The following is a 27,259-nucleotide window of genomic DNA, read 5'->3' as shown; positions in this document are numbered from 1 at the left end:
ATATGCATTTATATTTTGGGGCTGCAAAAAACAGTACTAAAAAAAATGGGTTCCAACTAAAGTAAAAAGTTTGGGAAACCCTGGTCTAGCCAGCTTTCTATCCATCTTACAGTCCACTTATCCAATTCATATTCCCTTAACTTTCTGGCAAGAATCTTGTGGGTGACCATATCAAACATTTTGCTAAAGCTAGCACTGATGGCTTTGGGAGGACCAGAAACTTATTTGCATATTCATCATTTGCTTAATGAATATGCAAATGAATGCTACCCATCCTCTAAAAGCTCCTTAGTGGATTTACTGGTCCCCGTGTCAAAAAGTTTGGGAACCCCTGCTCTAGATGGTGCGGTGTATTTGGACAGATACCTGTTACGCTTGCACGGTATTATACAAAATTGTTGATACGTGCATGTTAATCCAAAACAGTGCGCACATTTCGGTCTACACATCAACCACAAGAGCAGATTTGCTTTTGCTCCCATTACAATGGAGTGCTGGCTCTGTTTGAATTAATGCCTTCTTGTTTTTAATATTTAGTGTAAGGTGCATGTTGATTTTTAAAAATCAGTATATCTACCTGTGTGACAGGGGTGTTATAAAACTATTATGGACACAAAGGGGGGGGTATTATCAAATAAGACTGAGGACCACTGCTCTAAAGCATCTTTTGTAGCTGCTGTCAGGGATGGAACACTAGACTATATGATCTCCATGTCTGATCCATTATGGCAATTTCTATACAGTACCTTCCAAAGGTAGATTACAAACACTAGGGACCAAATTCAGTCCTGGGGAGCTTCACCTATTCTTTTATGGCTCAATTTGTCCAAAGTTTATTTAATTTGTTGGAAGAAGAGCAATAGTGAGTAGCAGAAAAGCTGATGTCTCTCTCCGGTGTTTGATCAGGGCTGAGCAGCAGCTTACAAGGTTTTAAGATCTTGTAGCGATCTGGAGCTCTTACAGATTTTTAAAAGTCAGATACGCAGGACAATTATGACAGGGTAACAAGCCTTGTGGATAGGGGGAAGCGCTGGATGTGGTGAATCTTGGCTATAGAAAGGATTCTGATACATCCTGCACGACCTCCTCATAAACAAACTAGGGATGTGAAACGTTAACCGGTTAGCCGGTTAAACAATAAGCATGACCCTAAACAGGGGTGTGGTGGAAGAGAGTTGGAACAGCTTCCTGCCCGCTCTCGTCTGGAGCAGCCTCTGTCCACGGAGAGTGCGTGCGCCCTGCAAAGCAGGGTCTGTTCCAGCAGGGGCTGGGAGCCAGCAGAGCCAGACCGAGGCCCAGACCTAGACCCAGCATGGGGACTGGGAGCCAGTGGCAGCCCCAGGCCCAGCGCAGGGCTGGGTACAGGAGTCCTGAGGGCCAGGGGTTGCTCCAACCAGGCTGGAGCAGCCCCCAGTCCAGAGTCCCACCTTAGTCAGGTAACTGGTTAAATCCTAGACAAACCGAGTGTTTAACCAGTTAACTGAATAACCAGGATTTAACAGCCCTAAAACAAACTAGGGAAATACAACTAATATGGGACGGCTCTAAGGGTGATGCATAGCAGATTAGAAAACCATTCTGAGAGAGTAGTTAGCAGTGGTTCACAGTCAAGCCAGATGGGGTCCCACAGGGATCAGTTCTGGTTCTGTTCAATATCCTAATCCATAGTTTAGACAATGGCATACAGCGAACAATTAATGTTTGTGGACAATGCCAAGCTGGGAGGGGTTGAAAGTGCTCGGGAGGACAGGATTGGTCTGAAGTATATAGGATGAAATCCATGCAATAAGGACAAATGCAAAGTAGTCCACTTAGGGAGGAACAATCGCTTACACACATACACAATGGAAAATGATTGCCTAGGAAGGAGTACTATAGAAAGGGGGTCATTTTGGGCTGTATTAGCAGGAGCGTTGTAAACAAGACACAAACATTAGAAGCAATTATTCCATTTTACTCTGTGCCGAATAGGCCTCAGCCGGAATTTTGTGACCAGTGCTGGGTGCCACATTTCAGAAAATGTATGGACAAAATCCAGAGAAAAGCAACAAAAATGATTAAAAGGCTAAAAAACATGACCTATGAAGGAAGATTGAAAACACTGGGTTTGTTTAGTCTAGGACCACCACATTTGGAATACAGCTTCTTCTTCTTCTAACTTAAAGCAAGGTCAGGGTTGTGCCTGGAATGGGATTGCTCCTCAGAAATCCATACAGAAAAGAGACAGAATCACCAGGCAGGTGAAAAAGGCTGGCTGGGGGCATGTCCCTATCCAGGATTTTCCCAGCCCTGAGCTTCCTGGCCCTCAGACACTCTTTAGTGACAGTGGGGGAGCTGAAGCTCTCCCCCATTTGTATGTCCCAGGGACATGCACCCCTCTCCCAGCTGTGCCTGCTGGAGCTGCAACGGCCATGGAAAAGTGCTTCTTGCCTGGCGCCTAAGCTGCAGTGGTGAGAGAAGGCTGAGACAGTCCTCTCGCCCAGGGGCAGCCAGCACCCTGAGCACTTCATCCCCAGCCTCGCCTCAGAGCAATGATTTAAATGAAGCATGGATATTTTCATTTTCCAAAAAAAAAAAAAAAAAAAAAAAAGGATCCAAGCAATGCTGGGTAAATCTTCTTGTATTTTCTATTGGACCAAATTCTGAAGAAGAGCTCTGGGTAAGCTCAAAAGCCTCTCTTACCAACAGAGGTTGTTCAATAAAAGATATTACCTCACCCACCTTATCTTCGTGAGAATCTCTCTCTCTCTATAAAAATTCTTTTCCTGCGGGATGACAGTGTGACCCATCACCCCTCGCCCCTCAGCTGCCCAGCCTCCTCCCTCCCTCTCTTTCTCCCTTCCGGGTGCTGGGGGGGGACAGGAGCTGCACAGCCTCCTCCTTCCCCAGTGCTGAGGGGAGGTGGCCAAAATCCCCACAGCCTCCCCCTTTCCCTGGTGCTGGAGGGGGGGGGGAACTCCTTGGCTTCCTTCTCCCCAGTGCTCTTGGGAGGCAGGAGGGGGTTGGAGAGAATAGTGAGCAAGGGGTGCAGCCCTTAGTAACTCCAGAAAGGAAATGAGTAAAGAAATACAAATGGGAATTAACACAATCCTTCACACCTGCTGTGTCTCTTAAATCCTTTTCCCCCTTTCAAAGGCAGACTGCTTGATCCCGGAGAGATGCCACATTCCTTTCAAAGGAAATCTTGTTGCAGCAGATAAAATGGAATGTTTGAACTCAATAGCTAGAAAAAGGCCACTTCCGTGTCTGGTTTACCTCAAGGTCACAACTCTGTTTCAGAGACAGCAGCATGGGGCGACAGGTAGCCGGTCCGCAAGGGGAGCTGGTTTGTAAATTGGCTCCCCTCCTGGACCAGCTCCTGCCTGGCACCCCACGTTAGCTCAGAGTGGTAGGGGGCTTCTTGGGAATGGGGCTGGAGTGCACTGACTACTGGCTGGACCCCCGGGGACTATAGAATAGTCGAGTAAACAATAAGAATTAATGAGATTAATCGACTATTCAATTAACTGATATTTAACATCCCTAGTATGGGAGGGGATGAGGGCTCCAGCTGGGGATGTGGGCTTGGGATAAGGGATTTAGGTGTAAGAAGGGACTTTGGGCTAAGGCCAAGTGGTCTCAGGGATGCCTACTGTGTACCATACTGATAGAGATGCAGCCGTGTTAGTCTGGTCTAGCTGAAACAAAAGACAGAACTATGTAGCACTTAAAGACTAACAAGATGGTTTATTAGAAGCAAGAGGAAGACCAAGGAGAGAGTAGGTCCACTGGTCAGTGAAGAGGGAGAAACAGTAACAGGAAACTTGGAAATGGCAGAGATGCTCAATGACTTCTTTGTTTCGGTCTTTACCGAGAAGTCTGTAGGAATGCCTAACATAGTGAATGCTAGTGGAAAGGGGGTAATTTTAGAAGGTAAAATAAAAAAAGAACAAGTTAAAATCACCTAGAAAAGTTAGATGCCTGCAAGTCACCAGGGCCTGATGAAATGCATCCTAGAATACTCAAGGAGCTGATAGAGGAGGTATCTGAGCCTCTAGCTATCATCTTTGGAATATCATGGGAGACAGGAAAGATTCCAGAGGATTAGAAAAGGGCAAATCTAGTGCCCATCTATAAAAAGGGAAATAAGAACAACCCAGGAAACTACAGACCAGTTAGCTTAACTTCTGTGCCAGGGAAGATAAAGGAGCAAGTAATTAAGGAAATCATCTGTAAACACTTGGAAAGTGGAAAGGTGATAGGGAACAGCGAGCATGGATTTGTAAAGAACAAATCATGTCAAACCAATCTGATAGCTTTCTTTAATAGGATAACGAGTCTTGTGGATAAGGGAGAAGCGGTGGATGTGGTATACCTAGACTTTAGTAAGGCGTTTGATATGGCCTTGCATGATATTCTTATCAATAAACTAGGTAAATACAACTTAGATGGAGCTACTATAAGGTGGGTGCATAACTGGCTGGATAACCGTACTCAGAGAGTAGTTATTAATGGTTCACAATCCTGCTGGAAAAGCATAACAAGTGGGGTTCCGCAGGGGTCTGTTTTGGGACCGGCTCTATTCAATATCTTCATCAACGATTTAGATATTGGTACAGAAAGTACGCTTATTAAATTTGCAGATGATACCAAGCTGGGAGGGATTGCGACTAATCTGGAGGATAAGGTCATAATTCAAAATGACCTGGACAAATGGGAGAAATGGTCTGAGATAAATAGGATGAAGTTTAATAAAGACAAATGCAAAGTGCTCCACTTAGGAAGGAACAATCAGTTTCACACATACAGAATGGGAAGCGACGGTCTGGGAAGGAGTACGGCAGAAAGGGATCTAGGGGTTATAGTGGACCACAAGTTAAATATGAGTCAGCAGTGTGATGCTGTTGCAAAGAAAGCAAACATGATTCTGGGATGTGTTGTGAGCAAGACACGAGAAGTCATTCTTCCGCTCTACTCTGCGCTGGTTAGGCCTCAATTGGAGTATTGTGTCCAGTTCTGGGCACCGCATTTCAAGAAGATGTGGAAAAATTGGAGAGGGTCCAGAGAAGAGCAACGAGAATGATTAAAGGTCTGGAGAACATGACCTGTGAGGGAAGGCTGAGGGAATTGGATTTGTTTAGTTTAGAAAAGAGAAGATTGAGGGGGGACATGATAGCAGTTTTCAGATATCTAAAAGGGTGTCATAAGGAGGAGGGAGAAAACTTGTTCATCTTGGCCTCTGAGGATAGAACAAGAAGCAATGGGCTTAAAGGGAGCAGCAAGGGAGGTTTAGGTTGGACATTAGGAAAAAGTTCCTAACTGTCAGGGTAGTCAAACACTGGAATAAATTGCCCAGGGAGGTTGTGAATCCCCATCTCTGGAGATATTTAAGAGTAGGTTAGATAAATGTCTATTAGGGATGGTCTAGACAGTATTTGGTCCTGCCATGAGGGCAGGGGACTGGACTCAATGACCTCTCGACGTCCCTTCTGGTCCTAGTGTTCTATGATTCTATGATTAGGTGATGAGCTTTCGTGGGCCAGACCCACTTCCTCAGATCAATTTGTGGAAGAAAATTGGCACAACCATATATACCAAAGGGATACAATCAAAAAAAATGAACACATATGAAATTGACAAATCAAATTTTAGAACAGAGTGGGGGTGCTTAAATTTGACACTTTATGTATGGGTCTCAACAAAGATTCTAATTATCTCACCCATTACAAAGATAGCTTCCCCAATTATTACCCTTCAAGTCATTACCTCACAGAAACTTCCCCTAATATCACCTCAATGTCATTACCTCACAGACACTAACCTTCCCCCCCTCACCTCCACTCTGTTCTAAAATTTGATTTGTCAATTTCATGTGTTCATTTTTTTGATTGTATCACTTTGGTATATATGGTTGTGCCAATTTTCTTCCACAAATTGATCTGAGGAAGTGAGTGTGACCCACGAAAGCTCATCACCTAATAAACCATCTTGTTAGTCTTTAAAGTGCTACATAGTTCTGTCTATTGTTTCTACTGTGTACCATGTCTCTTTTGCCCAAGCCAGATAATATTAATAGCAGGCCCCATTTTCAAACTTTTTCTTTTCTAATTTTACCATCTATTTCCTTCCCAATCACTGAACAAAGCATCTCTTTGTAAACAAACTATATATAAGCAATTATTTACCACACTTCCTAGTGCCCAATTAACCATGTTTTCTTTATTCTCATTAGCTTAACCTAAACCTTAAATAACACAAGAACTATTCTTCTATTTCATGATTTCATTCTCTTTATTCACATGCTATAGATCTAATCCTTGTGCTAATACAGGCTAGGCCTATAGTCCTACACTTTGCCTTCTCAAATGAATGTGAAATTAGTGCCACTGATTTCCAGGGATGGCCTCAATTGTGCTAAGCACCAGTTTCAATGGTGAAGTTGCCCAGCTGAGCCTAGCAGGAAGGATGGGCTTCATCCGCACTGGTAGCATTGACAGAGTCCAAATTTCTATGGTCTTGGCTGACTCAAGAGCTCCCCCTCCCATTCCCCCTGCCAAAGCAATCCATGGCAGATCTGTGCCAGACTTAAAGGAGTTGTCTACAGGTGCCCCAAGCAGGGCTTGAAAGCAATCCCCATCTTTCTCAAGTGCTCAAATGAAAACTGTTGATCTATCTGCCTCCTCTGTGCATTACACTTGACTTGAAGGTATATGACAAAGTAAATGTGGTCCATCTATGTCACTGCACTGAGTTCTGCACTGAGTTCAGAGCTGTTAAGTAGCCTTCCTTCTCTTTTCTATGCTACATACATACCGAGGTAAGAGAAGAAAAACTGATCGGTTGAGAGAAGAGTTGGAACAATAGAGAACAAAGCATCAAAAGAGGCATTGAGGGACACTACTAAGTCATCTGGCACAGAAATGGTGGAGATTAGAGCTGCCTAATAACATCTGTGGTACCAAAAGAGCCTGGCTCAGGCACTGGTGTGCTGAGAACAGTGCTGGGGCCTGAGCACCACTGAACTGGCCTACAGAAGCACCAACATGCAGAGGAAAGCACCAATTCATGAAAAAAGAACAGATATCAAAGTGTGAAAACAGTGCAGAGCACCACAATAGTGACATCAGAAACACCATACACTGAATCAAGGCATTTTCCAAATTAACTGCAAACATCACCCAAACATTTCATATTGAGGAGTAACCCAGCATCAATGCAACAAAGATTCATTTATAATTAATGTATAAATAGCAGATTAAAAGATGGATAATAGAGGCTTTTACAGCTACATACAGCCAGCGTTCCCTCTAATATTTTCCATCCGTGTAGAATAAATGTTATGTGCACCACCAGTAGAAACACGTTACCAGCTGTGGGTGCTCTGCTAATTAGCTAGGCAGCGTTTAAATCTCTCATAGGTGGTTGTCCACGCTCTCAGCTTCCAGAGAAGCTGGCAAGTAGCACATCTTTTACAGATTTTTGTCCCTAGATAGTCAGTGAACTAGACAAAGTAAATTTTTCTAACATTGTCAGTAAAGAAGAATCCAAAATGTCCATTAATGTCTAAAATACACTTTACACTTTTTAAATATTCAACTCATATTAAAAGTCCATGTTTAATCTAAAATTAAATTAAAAATGTGTTGCTAATTTCCAGGAGGTCCCCAACATGATTTGGGGGTCAGTTCCGGCAGATCCAGCCCTGAGGTACAGTTATTCCTTTTAGTACATTGCAAAATCTCCACAGTATAGCTCTGACATATCAGTATCAAGGATTTGATGTATTTAAGGCTCTGAGATCAGATCTGGTTCACATCTGATCTGTCATGGGGAGAGTTTTGTAAATAGATAAGTCAAATTAAGGTTAAAACATGGTTTTCTCTCCAAATTGTTTTGTGAAATCTGAGCTGGAGGAAATGTGCTTCATATGACTGGAAGACAGGATGGCATGTAGAAAGAATGAACAGGTTTTCTAACACATACAATTTCTTCATCTGTTTCCTTTACAAAGGTCTCACCTTTCATCATGTAGCCACATTCTAAAAAACTGACAGCTGAGTAAAAAGATTCCACTAGATTAAAATATTCCTGGAATGTGGAGCATGAACACATGGAGCTGACTCCTAAATTGCCTCTGCTCAATCCAGAAAACCACCACAATGTGCCGGAACATTCCGAACTGTTTTCAGCCCTCTACTGACTAACTGCAAATCTCCACAACCAATTTCTACTCATCCTGGAGAAACTCCCAGAGATAGGGCAAATTTAGTGGGAGACTTTCAAAAGAGCTCATTTCCTCGGGATGCCTAGAGGAGTGCTGAGTTCTTCTGAAACTCTGTTTCTGTGGAATAACACCCAGATTCCAACCCTACACTTCTCTCCTATTTCAACATATGCACAGTCTCCCGCAACACAAAAGCCACAGGCCAGGAAGTGAGAAACTCCTAGACCAAGAGTAGTCATGTAGCTGTATAAGATGCTGTTATTAACAGGACTTGATTTACACAATCAAGCAACTGTTTGGAGCAAACACAAAAACAGCTTAATCACAATGGTTCCCTTCATCCATGTGAGTCCAACGTGATGTTATGGACTAGGGCAGAGGTGGGGAATCTTTTTTGAGTCAGGAGCCTCTGACCTACAAAATAATTAGTTGAGGGCTGCACACAAGTGAGAAGCCCCTGACCGAGAAGGAAAAAGACACTCCTCACATTCCCCTCGCACATCAGAGCCTGGGGGGGCCAGGCTACTAGATTTTGTGTGCTCCAGCCCTGTGGGTAGGTGGCAGGGGATGCTGGAGCACCAGTGCAGGCTCCCTAAGGTGGAGGATCCTAAGCCTCGGGGGTCAGATCAAGGCAAGCTGGGGGCTGCATCTGGCCCCTAGGCCTGAGGTTCCCCACCCCTGGACTAGGGGTTCTCAACCATTTTCTTTTTGAGGGCCTCCGAACATGCCATAAAACTCCATGGCTCACCTGCGCCAAAACTGCCTGTGTATAAAAGCCAAGGCCTGCATTAGACAGTAGCAAGTAGGGCAATTGTCTGGGCCTCACACCACAAGGGGCCCTGCAAAGGCTATGTTGCTCAGCCCAGTGCGACTGGGCATGGGGCCCTGGGCTGCAGTTCTACATAGAGAGGCTTTGGCTTCTGCACTAGGCCCCGTGCTTGGAGGACCCCCAAACCTGCCCACAAGGGTCCCAGCCACTGGCTGAGAATCACTGCCATGGACCAAACACTCTTCCATTTCAGAGACTATATTTAGTCCATTTTCATTCTCAACTGGAAGTGTCATCCTGCTCACCTCCAGGCCAATACAGACTCGACTCCCTCCCCTCCCCTCCCCACGCTGTCCCCTGAGCAACCCACAGCAGGCATCTGTCTGCTGCTCTGACAGTTTGTCTGAGCCCATATTTACACTCACCTGATCAAACGACCCTGCGTGGGCAGGTGAAAAGGCAAATGGCCGCTGTAGTCAGCTGCGCTTTAGGAGGGGTAATTAGTTCAACATGCAAAAATCGTTCTTTTAAAGAATGCATACAGCTCACTCTGATTAAGGCCTCTGATGGGAGGGACAAAGGGGGGCAGCTGCCTCAGGGACTGGCAATTTAAAAGGGCCCAGGGCTCCCAGCCACCATGCTTGCAATCTCAGTAGCGGCAGCAGCAGCCAGAGCCTCAGGGCCTTGACATTGCTGTCAGAGCCCCAGCAGTGGTACAGGAGGGCGGGCTGGCAGCCCCCACCCCTTCTGCCTGAGGCCCTGCCCCTTCTGGGGGCCGAGTTGCCTCCTTCTTCCCCCCTTTCCCAGCGAAGTCTGTCCTCAGCCTTGCTTCTGGCAGTGGCCAACGCTGCATGTGTTGGAAAGGGCACGACCCCTCCCGGTGACCCAGATATAAACACTACCCTTTCTATGAGGAGGAGGACGCCTGTGCAGGGAGGTTCCTCACCTGGCTCTGACAAAGCTGCTGACGAGCTCATTCCCTGGTGCACAGGGTTGGGAAGCCACTGTATCGATGTCCTCAGCTGTGAGACCCTTGTGCCTCCTGAGCCTGACCCACAAGGACACAACCCCTTACTTCTTCAGCTCCCAGGCCCACCCATGCTGCGAGACCAGGCCCCTTCCCGTGTGCTAGCAGAGCACCCCGCGCAACGGGGCTCCCATCTCGACTGGGGCCCGCCAGCTCTGCCGCGACACGCTACCCGTCACACTGTGCTTTCCTAAAGGGGCGCAATGCACATGTTGCTCTTAGCTGCATACGCGTCTAATGGTATTTGGTAAGCCTGCCCAGCTCTCGCCTTGTCGCGCTGCATGCTCTGATCCGCAGCCTCCTCAGACTCGCCCCATACCGCTCTCTCCTGCTAAAGAGAAGTCAGACAAATGTTCGTGGCAGCAACTTCGACTGTACAGTCACAGAGAAGGTGTCTTAAGCATCTGAGGGTGTCAAGGGTAAGATCCCTACGGAGATAAACGCTTGGTTTGCAAGGTCTGATATTATAGGGGATCTCTGCTAAAATCAAAATGGAGGAACTGTCATCCATTTTGTGAAACAAAATGAAAGACAAGCCACATGCCCTGGGTCTGTCAGATCATGATTTTCCCGCCTTTGGCAGAAAACAGGTAAACAAGTTCCAGTTTAAACTGGATTTACCAGGGGCCCACGCTGCGGGGTCTCCCTAGAGGGCGGGGCTGCAGGGTCTCCCTAGAGGGCGGGGCTGCAGGGTCTCCCTAGAGGGGCGGATGCTGCGGGGTCTCCCTAGAGGGCAGGGCTGCAGGGTCTCCCTAGAGGGGCGGGTACTGCGGGGTCTCCCTAGAGGGCAGGGCTGCAGGGTCTCCCTGCAGGGGCCCACGCTGCGGGGTCTCCCTAGAGGGCGGGGCTGCAGGGTCTCCCTAGAGGGGCGGGCACTGCAGGGTCTCCCTAGAGGGCGGGGCTGCAGGGTCTCCCTAGAGGGGCGGATGCTGCGGGGTCTCCCTACAGGGCAGGGCTGCAGGGTCTCCCTAGAGGGGCGGGCACTGCGGGATCTCCCTAGAGGGGCGGGTACTGCGGGGTCTCCCTAGAGGGCAGGGCTGCAGGGTCTCCCTGCAGGGGCCCACGCTGCGGGGTCTCCCTAGAGGGCGGGGCTGCAGGGTCTCCCTAGAGGGGCGGGCACTGCAGGGTCTCCCTAGAGGGCGGGGCTGCAGGGTCTCCCTAGAGGGGCGGATGCTGCGGGGTCTCCCTACAGGGCAGGGCTGCAGGGTCTCCCTAGAGGGGCGGGCACTGTGGGATCTCCCTAGAGGGGCGGGTACTGCGGGGTCTCCCTAGAGGGCGGGGCTGCAGGGTCTCCCTAGAGGGGCGGGCACTGCGGGGTCTCCCTAGAGGGCGGGGCTGCAGGGTCTCCCTAGAGGGGCGGGTACTGCGGGGTCTCCCTAGAGGGCGGGGCTGCAGGGTCTCCCTAGAGGGGCGGGCACTGCAGGGTCTCCCTAGAGGGCAGGGCTGCAGGGTCTCCCTAGAGGGCGGGGCTGCAGGGTCTCCCTAGAGGGGCGGATGCTGCGGGGTCTCCCTAGAGGGCAGGGCTGCAGGGTCTCCCTAGAGGGGCGGGCACTGCGGGATCTCCCTAGAGGGGCGGGTACTGCGGGGTCTCCCTAGAGGGCGGGGCTGCAGGGTCTCCCTAGAGGGGCGGGCACTGCAGGGTCTCCCTAGAGGGCAGGGCTGCAGGGTCTCCCTGGAGGGGCGGGCACTGCAGGGTCTCCCTAGAGGGCGGGGCTGCAGGGTCTCCCTAGAGGGGCGGATGCTGCGGGGTCTCCCTAGAGGGGCGGGCACTGCAGGGTCTCCCTAGAGGGCGGGGCTGCAGGGTCTCCCTAGAGGGCGGGGCTGCAGGGTCTCCCTAGAGGGGCGGATGCTGTGGGGTCTCCCTAGAGGGGCGGGCACTGCAGGGTCTCCCTAGAGGGCGGGGCTGCAGGGTCTCCCTAGAGGGCGGGGCTGCAGGGTCTCCCTAGAGGGGCGGATGCTGCGGGGTCTCCCTAGAGGGCGGGCACTGCAGGGTCTCCTTAGAGGGGCGGGCACTGCGGGATCTCCCTAGAGGGGCGGGTACTGCGGGGTCTCCCTAGAGGGCGGGGCTGCAGGGTCTCCCTAGAGGGGCGGGCACTGCGGGGTCTCCCAGGCAGGGGCGGGGCTGCGGGGTCTCCCTGGCAGGGGTGGGCACTGCGGGGTCTCCCTAGAGGGGCGGATGCTGCCGGGTCTCCCTAGAGGGCAGGCGCTGTGGGGTTTCCCTAGGGGGCAGGCGCTGTGGGGTCTCCCTACAGGGGCAGATGCTGAGGGGTCTCCCTAGAGGGGCCGACAGTGCGGGGTCTCCCTAGAGGGGCCGCTGCTGTGGGGTGTCCCTAGAGGGGCAGACGCTGTGGGGTTTCCCTAGGGGGCAGGTGCTGTGGGGTCTCCCTAGAGGGGCGGATGCTGTGGGGTCTCCCTACAGGGGCGGGCGCTGCGGGGTCTCCCTAGAGGGGCGGGCGCTGCGGGGTCTCCCTAGAGGGGCGGATGCTGCGGGGTCTCCCTACAGGGGCGGATGCTGCGGGGTCTCCCTACAGGGGCGGGCGCTGCAGGGTCTCCCAAGAGGGACGGACACTGCGGGGTCTCCCTAGAGGGGCGGGCGCTGCAGGGTCTCCCTAGAGGGGCGGGCGCTGCGGGGTCTCCCTAGAGGGGCGGGCGCTGCGGGGTCTCCCTAGAGGGGCGGGCGCTGCGGGGTCTCCCTAGAGGGGCGGATGCTGCGGGGTCTCCCTAGAGGGGCGGATGCTGCGGGGTCTCCCTAAAGGGGCGGATGCTGCGGGGTCTCCCTAGAGGGGCGGGCACTGCGGGGTCTCCCTAGAGGGGCGGATGCTGCGGGGTCTCCCTAGAGGGGCGGATGCTGCGGGGTCTCCCTAGAGGGGCGGGCACTGCAGGGTCTCCCTAGAGGGGCAGGCGCTGCAGGGTCTCCCTAGAGGGACGGACACTGCGGGGTCTCCCTAGAGGGGCGGGCACTGCGGGGTCTCCCTACAGGGGCGGGCGCTGCAGGGTCTCCCTAGAGGGACGGACACTGCGGGGTCTCCCTAGAGGGGCGGGCACTGCGGGGTCTCCCTAGAGGGGCAGGCGCTGCAGGGTCTCCCTAGAGGGGCGGATGCTGCGGGGTCTCCCTACAGGGGCGGGCGCTGCAGGGTCTCCCAAGAGGGACGGACACTGCGGGGTCTCCCTAGAGGGGCGGATGCTGCGGGGTCTCCCTAGAGGGGCGGATGCTGCGGGGTCTCCCTACAGGGGTGGACGCTGCAGGGTCTCCCTAGAGGGACGGACACTGCGGGGTCTCCCTAGAGGGACGGACACTGCGGGGTCTCCCTAGAGGGGCGGATGCTGCCGGGTCTCCCTAGAGGGCAGGCGCTGTGGGGTTTCCCTAGGGGGCAGGCGCTGTGGGGTCTCCCTACAGGGGCAGATGCTGAGGGGTCTCCCTAGAGGGGCGGATGCTGCGGGGTCTCCCTAAAGGGGCGGATGCTGCGGGGTCTCCCTAGAGGGGCGGGCACTGCGGGGTCTCCCTAGAGGGGCGGATGCTGCGGGGTCTCCCTAGAGGGGCGGATGCTGCGGGGTCTCCCTAGAGGGGCGGGCACTGCAGGGTCTCCCTAGAGGGGCAGGCGCTGCAGGGTCTCCCTAGAGGGACGGACACTGCGGGGTCTCCCTAGAGGGGCGGGCACTGCGGGGTCTCCCTACAGGGGCGGGCGCTGCAGGGTCTCCCTAGAGGGACGGACACTGCGGGGTCTCCCTAGAGGGGCGGGCACTGCGGGGTCTCCCTAGAGGGGCAGGCGCTGCAGGGTCTCCCTAGAGGGGCGGATGCTGCGGGGTCTCCCTACAGGGGCGGGCGCTGCAGGGTCTCCCAAGAGGGACGGACACTGCGGGGTCTCCCTAGAGGGGCGGATGCTGCGGGGTCTCCCTAGAGGGGCGGATGCTGCGGGGTCTCCCTACAGGGGTGGACGCTGCAGGGTCTCCCTAGAGGGACGGACACTGCGGGGTCTCCCTAGAGGGACGGACACTGCGGGGTCTCCCTAGAGGGGCGGATGCTGCCGGGTCTCCCTAGAGGGCAGGCGCTGTGGGGTTTCCCTAGGGGGCAGGCGCTGTGGGGTCTCCCTACAGGGGCAGATGCTGAGGGGTCTCCCTAGAGGGGCCGACAGTGCGGGGTCTCCCTAGAGGGGCCGCTGCTGTGGGGTGTCCCTAGAGGGGCAGACGCTGTGGGGTTTCCCTAGGGGGCAGGTGCTGTGGGGTCTCCCTAGAGGGGCGGATGCTGTGGGGTCTCCCTACAGGGGCGGGCGCTGCGGGGTCTCCCTAGAGGGGCGGGCGCTGCGGGGTCTCCCTAGAGGGGCGGATGCTGCGGGGTCTCCCTACAGGGGCGGATGCTGCGGGGTCTCCCTACAGGGGCGGGCGCTGCAGGGTCTCCCAAGAGGGACGGACACTGCGGGGTCTCCCTAGAGGGGCGGGCGCTGCAGGGTCTCCCTAGAGGGGTGGGCGCTGCGGGGTCTCCCTAGAGGGGCGGGCGCTGCGGGGTCTCCCTAGAGGGGCGGGCGCTGCGGGATCTCCCTAGAGGGGCGGATGCTGCGGGGTCTCCCTAGAGGGGCGGGCGCTGCGGGGTCTCCCTAGAGGGGCGGATGCTGCGGGGTCTCCCTAGAGGGGCGGATGCTGCGGGGTCTCCCTAAAGGGGCGGATGCTGCGGGGTCTCCCTAGAGGGGCGGATGCTGCGGGGTCTCCCTAGAGGGGCGGATGCTGCGGGGTCTCCCTAGAGGGGCGGGCACTGCGGGGTCTCCCTACAGGGGCGGGCGCTGCAGGGTCTCCCTAGAGGGACGGACACTGCGGGGTCTCCCTAGAGGGGCGGGCACTGCGGGGTCTCCCTAGAGGGGCAGGCGCTGCAGGGTCTCCCTAGAGGGGCGGATGCTGCGGGGTCTCCCTACAGGGGCGGGCGCTGCAGGGTCTCCCAAGAGGGACGGACACTGCGGGGTCTCCCTAGAGGGGCGGATGCTGCGGGGTCTCCCTAGAGGGGCGGATGCTGCGGGGTCTCCCTACAGGGGTGGACGCTGCAGGGTCTCCCTAGAGGGACGGACACTGCGGGGTCTCCCTAGAGGGACGGACACTGCGGGGTCTCCCAAGAGGGACGGACACTGCGGGGTCTCCCTAGAGGGGCAGGCGCTGCAGGGTCTCCCTAGAGGGGTGGGCACTGCGGGGTCTCCCTAGAGGGGCGGATGCTGCGGGGTCTCCCTACAGGGGCGGGCGCTGCAGGGTCTCCCAAGAGGGACGGACACTGCGGGGTCTCCCTAGAGGGGCGGGCGCTGCGGGGTCTCCCTAGAGGGACGGACACTGCGGGGTCTCCCTAGAGGGACGGACACTGCGGGGTCTCCCTAGAGGGGCAGGCGCTGCAGGGTCTCCCAAGAGGGACGGACACTGCGGGGTCTCCCTAGAGGGGCGGGCGCTGCGGGGTCTCCCTACAGGGGCGGGCGCTGCAGGGTCTCCCAAGAGGGACGGACACTGCGGGGTCTCCCTAGAGGGGCGGATGCTGCGGGGTCTCCCTAGAGGGGCGGGCGCTGCGGGGTCTCCCTAGAGGGACGGACACTGCGGGGTCTCCCTAGAGGGACGGACACTGCGGGGTCTCCCTAGAGGGGCGGGCGCTGCGGGGTCTCCCTACAGGGGTGGGCGCTGCAGGGTCTCCCAAGAGGGACGGACACTGCGGGGTCTCCCTAGAGGGGCGGATGCTGCGGGGTCTCCCTAGAGGGGCGGGCGCTGCGGGGTCTCCCTAGAGGGACGGACACTGCGGGGTCTCCCTAGAGGGACGGACACTGCGGGGTCTCCCTAGAGGGGTGGGCGCTGCGGGATGCTGCGGGATCTCCCTACAGAGGCGGGCGCTCTGGAGTTTCCCTAGGGGGCGGACTCCTTAGAGGGGCGGACGCTGCAGGATCTCCTACCTAAGAGGGCATAAAAGTCCAATAGCCAGACAGTTCGGGGCTGCCCATCCTAGTGGCTGTGTGCGCGGGGTTTTCCTTACAGATCATCGGACTCCAGAACAAGACAGCTGCTGCAGCCATACAGAAGACTCCACTGAAGACCATCGCCAGCCTCCCTGGCTGCTACTCACCATCATCACACAGAAGAGGACTCCAAGGGCTCTCCTCAGTGCTCCTCTCTCAAAGCTCTCGGTGAGCCGCAAGATTTGAGGTCCTGAGCAACCGTCTGGGAACTATCAAGAAGGTTGCTATAAACTTTTGTTATTATACGTACCATACCAATTGGACTCAGCCAAAATGTTGCTTTTCCTTGTGGGTTTTGGGCAATTGATTACTGTACCATTTATTGTGTGTTTTTTTTAATTACTATTACCCCCCTGCCCCAAAATCCCCTAATTTGTAAATTTACCCTTCATAAATTGGTTATTGTTTGGTTCACCTAAACTGGGTCCTTTGATTAATTAAAACATGCCACCAGACAATAGATGCTGGCTGTCACAGGACTCAAACAGAAGGTCTAGTATCCTTAGGGAACCCCTCTGCAGCCTTATCATTTCTCCCACTTAACAAGGGCACTGTATATAAGTGGTAGGATCTGGGTGAATGACTAGCAGGTTCTTCCTCCTCTAGTGTTTCAGCAAGTGATGGGGTGAACATATTGAGGATCCTTCTGGCACTAGCTCCCTGCCAAGCAAAATTGCCAAAGTGCTCCCAAGAAAGATAATGTCCAAACAGGGTGTCAACAATCTCCTTTCAAAACTGCTAATCACAACGAATTCCCGAGTGTCCAAATATGAGATGACATGAGTCCTGGTGTGGGCCCTTGCCCTCATCATAGTAAGAGTCTGGGCTGCTGCTCTGACCAAGTGTAGCTATCCCATATTTACACTCACCTGATCTGCCTAACGGTTGACCTTTTCTCTGTCACATATTACAGCATCACCCTGATAGCTGTGTTCAACTGTCCCTCTCGGTCTGAGGTGCCCTGAGCCAGGCCCTCCCTGCATCCGTCTGTCTAGACCCACAGTGGCCTGAGCAAGGCACTGCCTGCATCCATCCATCCATCTAGACCAGAGGTGCCCTGAGTCAACTGTCCTTGTGTTCATCTGTCTGTCTAGACCTGAGGTGCCCTAAGCAAGGCCCTCTCTTCACCTGTCTGTAGGGTTGCCAGGTGTCTGGTATTGTACTGGACAGTCCGGTATTTGCACGCTCTAGCCGGTAAAAAAAAAATCAGAAAATACTGGACATGTGTAATTTTCTGATTGGCTCCCCGCCGGCCAATTTGCTCAGCCCCACCCTTCCCGGCCGGCCGGTTCTCCCCAACTTCCCCTCCTGATCTTCCCTGGCCAGCCCTCCTGCACTGCCCCCCCAGCTCGGCTTTCCGCCGGCCTGTTCCTCTTCCTTGTCTCCCCTGGCCAGCGCCGCTGCATCTCTCCCCACCCCCGCCAGCTGTGCTTCCCACTCCCCCTTCCTCCCGGCCACCCTCACGGCCCCCGATCCCACCCAGCTGTGCTTCCCACCCCTCCTTACTCCCGGCCAGCCCCCCCCTTCCAGCTACTCCCCCCATATCCCACGGCCAGCCCCATTCCACCCAACAAGCCCTGCTTCCTGTTGGCCCCCCCATCTCTCCCGGCCAGCCCTGTTGCTGCCCCCCCGTAGCTGTTTCCAGGCCCCCCCCCTTCCTGGCTAGCACAGCTCCCTTCCTGGATGCCCCCCCCAATGAAGCATGTTCGGGGTTTTTTTTAACGATTACCTGGTAACCGCTAGCAGTGATCCAGGTTCTTGGAGATTGTTGGGTTTTTTTTTCTCAACAACTTTGGTCCCCCCCCCCCCCCCGGGGTGGGTTGGTTTTTTGGTGGAGGGGGAGGGTGTTTGGTATTTTTCTTTCAGCCATCTGGCAACCCTACCCATCTGTCCGTCTAGACCCAAGGCACCCTGAGGCAGGCCCTCCCTGCACCTGTCTGTCTATCTAGACCAGTGTTTCCCAAAGTGATCCAGAAAATTACTTTGAGAAACCTGCTAACTGGCCGCTCCGGTGTGTTTACTTACTGACACTGCAGCCACAGAGCCCCACAGCTCCCATTGGCTCAGTTTTGCCATTTGTGACCAAGGGGAGCCACAGGAAGCAGTGGCCCGTCTCAAGTCGCTCCCTTTGACCACAATGGGAGCTGTGAGGCTCTGTGGCTGCAGTGTCAGTAAGTAAACGCACCGGAGCAGCCAGTTAGCAGGTTTCTCAAAGTGGTTTCATGGACCACTTTAGTAAACACTGGTCTAGACATGAGGTGCCCTGAGCCACCTGTCCCTGTGTCTGTCTGTCCATCTAGACTGGAGGTGGCCTGAGCCAGGCACTTCCTGTGTCTGCCTGTCCATCCAGACCTGAGGTGGCCTGAGCCAGGCTCTCCCTGTGTCCATCTGTTCAGAGCCACTGAGGCCCCCTCGCGCCTCTGTGTGGAGGCGTATCCCCATGACGCACCCTGTGTGCGCTGGCCAAAGGCGGGAACACTATTGGAACGTTCCAGAGCCTGTTGGTGCTGTTAACCCAGGGGTGGGCAAGAGGCTACCAGCAGGCTAGATTCGGCCCTCCAAACCACTGGATCTTGCCAACACGCCTAGGCAAAGAAAAGCTCACACTTTAAAAAGCCAGCTGTTTTCCATTCTGGACGGATGGGGAGGGAGAAGGAAAACTTCTCATGCTGTTCCCAACCCCAGCAAAATCTCTTAGCTCCCAATCTCTCAGTTTCCATCCAATAGGAGCTGAAAATTTTTGCAGGGAGCAGGGGCAGTGTAGGAAGCCTTCTCTCTCCCTTCCTCGCGTGCCTGGAGCAGAGCCATGTGGAGCAGCCTGCAGCAGACAGCCTGCCTCAGGTTTCTGCTGGTAAGTGCCTCCCAGCCAGAGCCTGCCTCTGGTACCCCAGCCCCTCCCTTTCCCAACCCTCTGCCCCCTCTTGCACCCATACTCCCTCCCATTTCTGGCACGCCAATCTCCTGTCCCAGATCACAATTCCTTCTTGCCCTAGGTCACATCCCAGAATCCTGCACCCCAGTTCCCTGCCCTAGGTCACAGCTGCCTCTTTCCCCCAAACTCCCCCCACCCTATTCTTCTTCCTGCACCCCAATTCCTTCTCCCAAGCTCCCTTCTGCACCCATCCTCCATCCCTGAAGTCCTCCATTAATGTGCTGGCCCTCCACCACTTCCCAAAATCTTGGAGTGTATTCCCTCCCCGCCCCCCGAATGTATTGCCCACCCCTGCGTTAACCCTCGGCCACTGAGCCCTCCCCCGACACTACACTTCCCAGAAGGCAGCTTGTGCCCAGGATGCGCCTCATAGGCTGCTCAGGTCCTACGTCAGTAAAGCTAGAGCATTGCATGCCGGGACACAATGACCCCTCGCGGCCCTCGTAGGAAGCGAATGATGCAATTGCAAACAAAGGTTGCCCCAATGGGTGGCGCGGACTGAGCGGTGACTCCGCCTCCTCCTTCCGATTGGTCAAATGTCAGGAGTGCCACCACCCCCTCACGCATGGATTGGTCGGCCTCAGCTGCGTCGTCCCTGCGCCACGCGGCTTGGGGGGGGGCAGTCCCTCCGCCTTTGCTGGAGCGGCCACGTGGGCGCCTGGTTGGGGCCGCTGGCGGGTGCGTAACGCGGCTCCCCTCGGGTCCCGCCGCCGGCTGCGTGCACCATGAGCGTGGGGTTCATCGGAGCCGGGCAGCTCGCCTTCGCCCTGGCCCGGGGCTTCACCGCGGCAGGTGGGTCCGGCCCATCCCTCTGTCCTGGGGTAACAGCGGGAGCAGGGCAGGGAATCTGCCGAGTGGCGGAGGGAAGGTCTGGGGAGACCCCTTGACGGGTGCGAGCCCTCCAGGCAGTGCAAAGACAACTTGGAAAAAGCCGTAAGCAAAACTTAAATCTGACCCGTTAGTGTCAAAGTATCCCCGTGCGTGGTAACAGAGAGGGGTGAATTAAAACTGCCTTCTGTAGCTAAGTGGTAGAAATGCAGCCGTGTTAGTCAGGTGTAGCTGAAACAAACTACAGGACTATGTAGCACTTTAAAGACTAACAAGATGGTTTATTAGGTGATGAGCTTTCGTGGGCCAGACCCACTTCCTCAGACCAAATTGTGGAAGAAAACTGTCACAACCATATAGACCACAGGATACAATTAATTTTTTTTAAATTATATCGTTTGGTATATATGGTTGTGACAATTTTCTTCCACAATTTGATCTGAGGAAGTGGGTCTGGCCCACGAAAGCTCATCACCTAATAAACCATCTTGTTAGTCTTTAAAGTGCTACATAGCCCTGTTTTTTCTTCATTTAATGCAAATGTGTGTATTTCAGCTGAAGGCACAGGGTTCTTGAGAATGCAGATGGTGTATTAGTAGAGAGCCATTGGGATCAGTCGGTGTTTTTTTTTAAGGGTGCTGGGGTGGAGCTGGCATTGCTCTTTTAAGAGACACGGCCCAGCCGACTCTCAGATATTTGCATACAGAGGTACCAGTATGCTCCAGATAAGCTCTGACCGGAGGTACCGGTACTGTGTATGAGACAGTACTGTCACACAAAAAAACACTGGGGCATGATCACCTTCAGAATAACTTGGATAAATAACAGTTATGAAGCTGTGGCGTAAGCAGGATGCGTGGAACCTAAGCTGAAGTTATCCCCTTTTCTAGGGATCTTGGCTGCTCATAAGATCACAGCAAGTTCCCCAGACACGGATCTCCCAACTGTATCTGGACTGAGGGTAAGTTTTAGGGTTTGTAAAATCCAAATGCCTACCTACAGAAATCCCATAAAGATCCCAACATGTTTGCAGTGGTCATGAGTAGGAGTACAGCATTCAGTATTGCATGTCTTTTTCTCTGCTTGGCTCAATCAGGCAGGGTCTGATTCTTCTTGCCTCTGACTTGAATACTGTGTACAGATGTAGTCTTCTCATCTCAAAAAAGATATTTTGGCCTTGGAAAGGGTTCAGAAAAGGGCAACTAAAATGATTAGGGGTTTGAAACAGGTCCCATATGAAGAGAGGTTAAAACGACTGGGACTTTTCCGTTTATAAAATTGGAGACTGAGGGGGGATATGATAGAGGAATATAAAATCATGAGTGGTGTGGAGAGGGCGGATAAAGAAAAGTTATTTATTAGTTCCCATAATAGAAGAACTAGAGGACACAAAATGAAATTAATGGGTAGCAGGTTTAGAACTGATAAGCGAAAGTTCTTTTTCACACAGCATGTAGTCAACCTGTGGAACTCCTTGCCAGAGGATACTGTGAAGGCTAGGACTATAACAGAGTTTAAAGAGAAGCTAGATAATTTCATGGAGGTTAGGTCCATAAAAGGCTATTAGCCAGGGGATAGAAGTGGTGTCCCTGGCCTCTGTTTGTCAGAGGCTGGAGGAGCATAGCAGGAGACAAATTGCTGATCATTGTCTTCGGTCCACCCTCTCTGGGGCACCTGGTGTTGGCCACTGTTGGCAGACAGGCTACTGGACTAGATGGACCTTTGGTCTGACCCAGTACGGCCGTTCTTATGTTCTTATGTTCCTGCCACTGGCAATTGGGTTCAGTTATTTCCAGCAGTGGACACAGAGTCAGGAAAGGTGGGTGGTTCCCATCTTTTGGGCAAAAAAACTTTGCCACAAGAAGCCAATGCAGAACCACTGTGGGCATCTAAAGGTACAACTAGAGTCAAGAGTTGCATGTTCCAGGTGTGAGACTGCACTACAGTGAAAGTGCCATGTAGAACTGATCAGAGCCAAAGGCTGGGGATGTAACTTTGTTTCTTTTCCCTTTGGTAACTAAAAAAACAAACTGTCCTGTTCTTACTGGATTACTGCTGTGCTCTCTCCTGAGCTAGTCTGGCCCTGTGTTTCTAAGAGCCGAGAATACAAGGCAGTTCTCGGAATGAAGTGTTGCTGCTGTGTAACTTTCAAATCATTCCAGAAAATAGGTGTAAACTTCACTATAAGTAACAAGGAAACAGTTAAAAACAGCGACGTTCTGTTCCTGGCTGTGAAACCTCCCATCATCCCCTTCATTCTGGACGAAATTGGCTCAGACATAGAGAATCGCCATATCGTGGTCTCATGTGCTGCTGGTGTCACTATCAGCTCCATTGAGAAGGTGAGAAGTAGTGTGCTTAGCAGCAGTGATGGTATCAAAGGGCGGGAGGTTAGGACTACAGGCTACTCATGCGTTGTGATTGATGTGCACCTGAAGCTTCTTGAAGTCAAGGTACTTCAACTCTAGAAAGCTTTCCCCAGAGAGAGTTGGGGCCTCTGGGTGCCTGGCATTGAGACTGGCTTGTTGAATACAGTTTTTATTTCTGGCACGGAGAGCACAACAGGTCCCACGAAACTCCGGCCCATTCCTGGGCTGCAGCCGTTTTTTAGAGGAGCAAAGGTTGCACTCAGCCACGTTTCTCTCTCCTGATCATACCCTGGATAAGCTAAAACAGTCTCTGACTTTTGCCCCGGCTGTAGTGAGCTGTAAGGAGCAGTCTGGATAGTCATAGCCAGAGTGCTATGGATTCCAGCTACACCGATTGAATGTCCCTTTCCTGCAGAGGGCTCTAGGGCTGTCCGGGCCTATGACCACCAAAGAATCCCCCTTACTCCAGTAAGGAGACCCATCTGTTTTCCAGTCCCTCTTCTGCTGGACTGTCCTAGAATGCCCGGGTCTATGTCAATAGGACCTTGGCATCGTCCGTCCCTGACCATTCCCATAATCATATGAAACCTGAATGGGCCTTTTTTTCCCCTGCTGAAAGCTGACAGCCCCTCTGTATTCAGGGAGGCTCATTATACTATAGGAGAGAGCTGCCCCATGGAGACCACAGGGGCTGGACTGTGTGGATGATGCTGCTGCTAGCAAGGGATGGGCAGGCTGTGTCCAGTGCTCTAGGGGACGTTGCATTAAGGGTTTGTCCCCTTGGCAAAGGCTCAGCAGGGAATCCTGATGTGCATCCTGCAGAAGTGCCTAGGGATGGGGTGAGGACACGGTACCTCTGGCTTCTCCAGATGTAGAGGTGCTGACTCTGGGTCTGTCTCTCTTCCTCCCTTTCTGTCCCCCAACCCTTTCCCATCCGAAGAAACTCTCTGCCTTCTGCCCCACCCCAAAAGTGATCAGGTGCATGACTAACACACCTGTGATCGTGCGAGAAGGTGCCACCGTCTATGCCACAGGGACTCATGCAGATGTGGAAGATGGGAAGCTTCTGGAACAGCTGATGGCCAGCGTGGGCTTCTGCACTGAGGTGGAAGAGGACCTAATCGATGCTGTGACAGGACTCAGTGGGAGTGGCCCTGCTTATGTAGGTGCTGCTTCCTTGAGTCAGGCCAGTTGAGTGGAGAACACTGGGGCTGGGAACTTGCCCACAGCTTCCATTGGGATCGGTTTAGGCTGCAGACTTGACTGAGGGTGTAGATTTGAATGTGTGATCACCTGGATTGCCAGTAACTTGCAGGTGTCTCCATTCAAAGCTAGGCCAGCTCATCAGTGAGTCTAACAGCCAGACTGGGCTTGGCCTCCGAGTATCGAGTGCGGGTTCTGTCCAGTTCCTAGTGGGCATGTCACCAGAGCAGGTGCCGGGTGGGCTACTTGTCAGCAGGTTCCCTGAGGTTGAGGGTGGAATAGCTGGGCCCTGTAGGCTGAGGCCCTCTTGGGGGGTTTGCAGCATGTGCTGGGGAGCCTGAGAGTTCCCGGCTGCCCAGTCTGGCATCGTCACTTGCTCAGAGCTTGTCCTGAATGAGCAGAGATTTGTAGCAATCCCAAGTGGTCCCAGAGCCTTGGGCACTCCTCCCCCCCCGGAGTGCCGCAGCCTGACAGACACACCTCGGAGCCAAACCTCACAATCACTGTCGGGCTTTCTCCTCTCAGGCATTCACGGCCCTGGATGCTCTGGCAGATGGTGGGGTGAAGATGGGGCTTCCCCGCAGGCTGGCTGTCCGACTTGGAGCCCAGGCCTTACTGGTCAGTATCTTCTCTTCCAGACTTCGTTCAGTTCTCGTCTGGCCCAGCCAGGAAGCACCGAGCTCAGATCAGACCCATGCGGGCAGCGGATTCACGTGACTCTTTCTGGGTGGAATTGCCCTGAGATTATTGGTGGGGCTGATGACTCGGGGGAGGGGAAGGGAAGAGCAAGGCCTTTGCTCCTCTACAGACTGGCAGCTCTGAGCTGGGTTTCTGGCAGCCCCGCAAATGTGAGAAAGGGCCCATTGCCCATAGCAGCCAAGCAGCAACGGGGACGGGAACTTGGCTCGGGGGGGGGGGGGGGGGGGGGGGAGGCTTCCTGCTCCTATTTCTGATGCGCTTTCCCTCCCTCCCTGCGGCAGGGCGCTGCCAAAATGCTGCTGGACTCTGAGCAGCACCCTGGGCAGCTGAAGGACAATGTCTGCTCCCCGGGCGGAGCCACCATCTATGCCCTGCACTTCCTGGAGAGTGGAGGCTTCCGCTCCCTGCTCATCAACGCCGTGGAGGCCTCCTGCATCCGGACCAGGTGAGCTGTGTAAGGCCTCGCTGGTGTGGGGTGGCTAGGAGGCCTGTGGGGCTCTGCTGCCCCGAAGCTGCTACTGCCTCTGCGGTTCTGCTGGGCCACTGACCACCAGGCTCTTCCTGCAGGGAGCTGCAGCACCTGGCGGACCAGGAGAAGGTCTCCCCGGCAGCCATCAAGAAGACCCTTCTGGATAAGGTGAAACTGGAGTCTCCCTCCGTTTCCATGACCTCTGCCAACAAAGTCAGTCTGTTCAGCAGCAGCCGGGCGCCCAGCAGCAAGAAGAACTGACAGGATGAGACTGCCAGGCACCGGCTCCCTCGCACGTTCTTGCTTCTCACTGTGCCGGGGCAAGCTCTAGCCTGAGGTGCTGCCAGCCCCTTGCCTGGCTCTGGGCCTGCAGCAGCTCGGGGGAGCGGGAACAAAGCCTGTAGTGTCCAGGTGGGGGTGGGCCACTGGCTCTAGCACTTCCTGCCCCGGGGAGAGGGCTTGCTCTGGCGCTGGCACTGCTGGCCGTGGGGGACGTGCCAGCCTCCCCCTTGACAGTCTGTTGGGAGGGGCTTATTGTAAGGGGTATCGTGCTGCTACTTGGCTCTGAAGCTTTGAGCGGGGCTTGGGCTCCCCATCTCCTTTTCTTCTTCAACCAGAGAGGAAGCTGCCCCTCTGCATGGGGCTGGGCTTGGGCTGAGCGCTTCCTTCCACAAGGACCCAAGGGAGCAGCTGCCCTGCTTCCACCGTGGGCAGAATCCTCTGCAGTAGCTGCCTGGTGCAGCCCTTGGAGCAGGGGTCTCTGCCTGTGCCTGGCGGGACTTGCAGTCCAGGCCACCTGAACACCCCCTGCTGAACGCTGTTGGGGTCCAGCCACTTCTTCCCTTTCAGCCCCTGCCGGGGTGAGCTGCTCCAAGTGCCCCAACACCCGCCCACGCAGGGTCCGGTCCCGGCACTGCCCCCCATCAGCCTGTGTCTGAGAGGCTTTCCCTCCTTCGCATGCCCTAAGGTCAGAAAGGGGAAGGGGGCCTGAAACCAGGTCTGACCTACATGAGGGTCCCCTGCAGGAACCACCCCCGTCCTAGGGAGACTCTGGTACTTGCATGGGGCCTGCAACAGCCCCTGCCCTCCCTGTGCCTGGTGCCTTGGAAGCCAGCAGGCCCGGCAGTGACCTGAGCGGACAAACGTGCGAGGCCATTTCTTCCCTGGATTCCCGGGGGGTGTCTGCATGCGCCAGCGTTGTTCTTGCTCTGGCTGATGAGCCTGGCACTGATCAGGCTGGGGTGATGGCAGCACTTCACGCACGGGGTGGTCTCCTCCCCCGGCCCTTGGCTTCTGTCTCAGGCTGAGGGTTACAGTCTGGTGTTGCGGAGCCTCCTGGGCCAGGCTTCGGTGCACAGACCCGGCGTGCAGGTAGAGCAGAGGGGCCTCTGGAGAGAGTTACGCAGACATGGCTCAGCTCAGACCAGCCCACCCTGCTGCGACTGAGGGGAGGGGGCTGGGCTGAGCCTCAGCAGGGATGTCTGCAGAGCGCTGGGCCCGGCTGGGCACCTGGCAGAGATGTGCTGGTGCTGTTACAAGGACAGAGGCTTTCTTGCTGCCCTGGCTCCTGCTAGCAGAGCCGTGTGGGCTGCTGTTGCTGAATATCACATGCTCCTTGTCCCTCTTCAGAATAAACTTTGATCCTCTGCCTATGGTGAGCATGAGCTGGGTGGATTCAGTGTGTCCCAGCTGTCACCAGCCTCCCCAGCTTGGCCGGGGGGCGTTTGCCACAGGGAGGGTTTCTTTTCAGTGGAGGCTAATTCCTAAGGTGGGAGATGGCCAGCTCTGCTCTTCCCCTGGCTCCTGGGCCCTCACAGGTTCATTAGCTCTGTCCTTAAGGAAGCCCTTTGGGCTGAAATGGGCCAGGGTGGGGCTTTCAGGTGAGCATCTGGCCCAGGCTTTGTGCCGGTAGCTGGCCTCGCAGCCAGGGAGCAGAGTGGCGGGGGGGGGAGCACAGGCAGAGCTGGCTGCATGGTGGAAGGGCAGCAGTGCAACCTACCCCGTCCCTGTGCGTGGCCATCATAGGCCTCGGAAAGGGGTGTTCCAAGAGGCGCTGCCCTGTGGGGGAGCCCTACTTAGCCTGCGCTGGACGTTGGCCTGCTCCCCACAGAGAGGTGCCCCCCGGCCCCGTTCAGAACTTTGGCTGGGTCTGGCTTAATTGTCCCCCTCCGCCTGTGCAGCTACTGCTGGCTCCCCTGGGTGGGAACATGGCCGTCATGCTTTACCCAGCACGTCACCCCCATTCCTGCGTGTTGCCGTGTCCCTCCCAGCCTCTTCCGCCAGCACTGCTGGATTGGAAGTTCCTGGGGCCGGAGCCCAGGTCCTGTTTCCGCAGCACCCCCGGTGCTATAAAACATCCGGTTCCAGCCAGTGCACAGGTGGCTGCTGGGCCAGTCAGGGGAGCGGCACGTCACAGGCCCCACACTCCGCTGGGACTTGCTTTAGCACCAGCACAGGCACCTACACCAGCAGCAGCTGCAAAACCCTCTTTCCTGTGTCAGCGTTTCCTCCCTGCCGTCTCAGCAGCTCTGAAGTGTGGAGCCAGCAAAGCGAGGCTGCTGAGGAGATGCTGGGGCGGGGGGGACGCCTCGGAGAGAGGACTTGTGTGGCAAGGCACGTTGTACAGTGTGGCCGTGGGCTGGGCTGTCGATGGCGCCCAATTAGCTACAGACGGGGCAGTGCTCTGATGCAGTGCGAGGTGGCCAGTCCCTGTCTGACCCTGTACATCTCGCACACGCCATGCGAATGGGTCTTACAATAGCCCTGCTCGCCCAGGGCCTGGGTGTGA

General features: G+C 54.8%; 1 protein-coding gene and 1 long non-coding RNA gene across 2 annotated transcripts; both read left to right on the top strand.

The window, feature by feature from the left end:
• The first annotated feature begins 11,897 nt into the window (after positions 1-11,897).
• On the top strand, positions 11,898-18,819 carry LOC142819157 (uncharacterized). Its single transcript, XR_012896940.1, has 3 exons — positions 11,898-12,036; positions 15,991-16,191; positions 18,718-18,819. It is a non-coding gene; the product is annotated as an uncharacterized LOC142819157 (long non-coding RNA).
• Positions 18,820-19,502: 683 nt separating this feature from the next.
• PYCR1 (pyrroline-5-carboxylate reductase 1) lies at positions 19,503-26,135 on the top strand. Its single transcript, XM_075904207.1, has 7 exons — positions 19,503-19,695; positions 20,622-20,692; positions 21,894-22,073; positions 23,041-23,262; positions 23,829-23,921; positions 24,284-24,447; positions 24,570-26,135. Exons 1-7 carry the CDS (start codon positions 19,629-19,631, stop codon positions 24,730-24,732), a joined length of 960 nt encoding a protein of 319 aa, XP_075760322.1. The 5' UTR covers positions 19,503-19,628; the 3' UTR covers positions 24,733-26,135.
• The last annotated feature ends 1,124 nt before the right edge of the window (positions 26,136-27,259 follow it).

Source organism: Pelodiscus sinensis, chromosome 20 (assembly GCF_049634645.1).
Source record: "Pelodiscus sinensis isolate JC-2024 chromosome 20, ASM4963464v1, whole genome shotgun sequence".
Classification (NCBI taxonomy): domain Eukaryota; kingdom Metazoa; phylum Chordata; order Testudines; family Trionychidae; genus Pelodiscus; species Pelodiscus sinensis.
This window is presented reverse-complemented; position numbering and strand designations above follow the sequence as displayed.

What these genes read in the sequence shown, in the direction of transcription:
- PYCR1 (XM_075904207.1), top strand. Translation starts at nt 19,629, where the DNA reads ATGAGCGTGGGGTTCATCGGAGCCGGGCAGCTCGCCTTCGCCCTGGCC. An exon ending in CCGGGGCTTCACCGCGGCAG is followed by an intron (nt 19,696 to 20,621) that starts GTGGGTCCGGCC and finishes CCCCTTTTCTAG; the next exon opens with GGATCTTGGCTGCTCATAAG. An exon ending in GCCTCCTGCATCCGGACCAG is followed by an intron (nt 24,448 to 24,569) that starts GTGAGCTGTGTA and finishes CTCTTCCTGCAG; the next exon opens with GGAGCTGCAGCACCTGGCGG.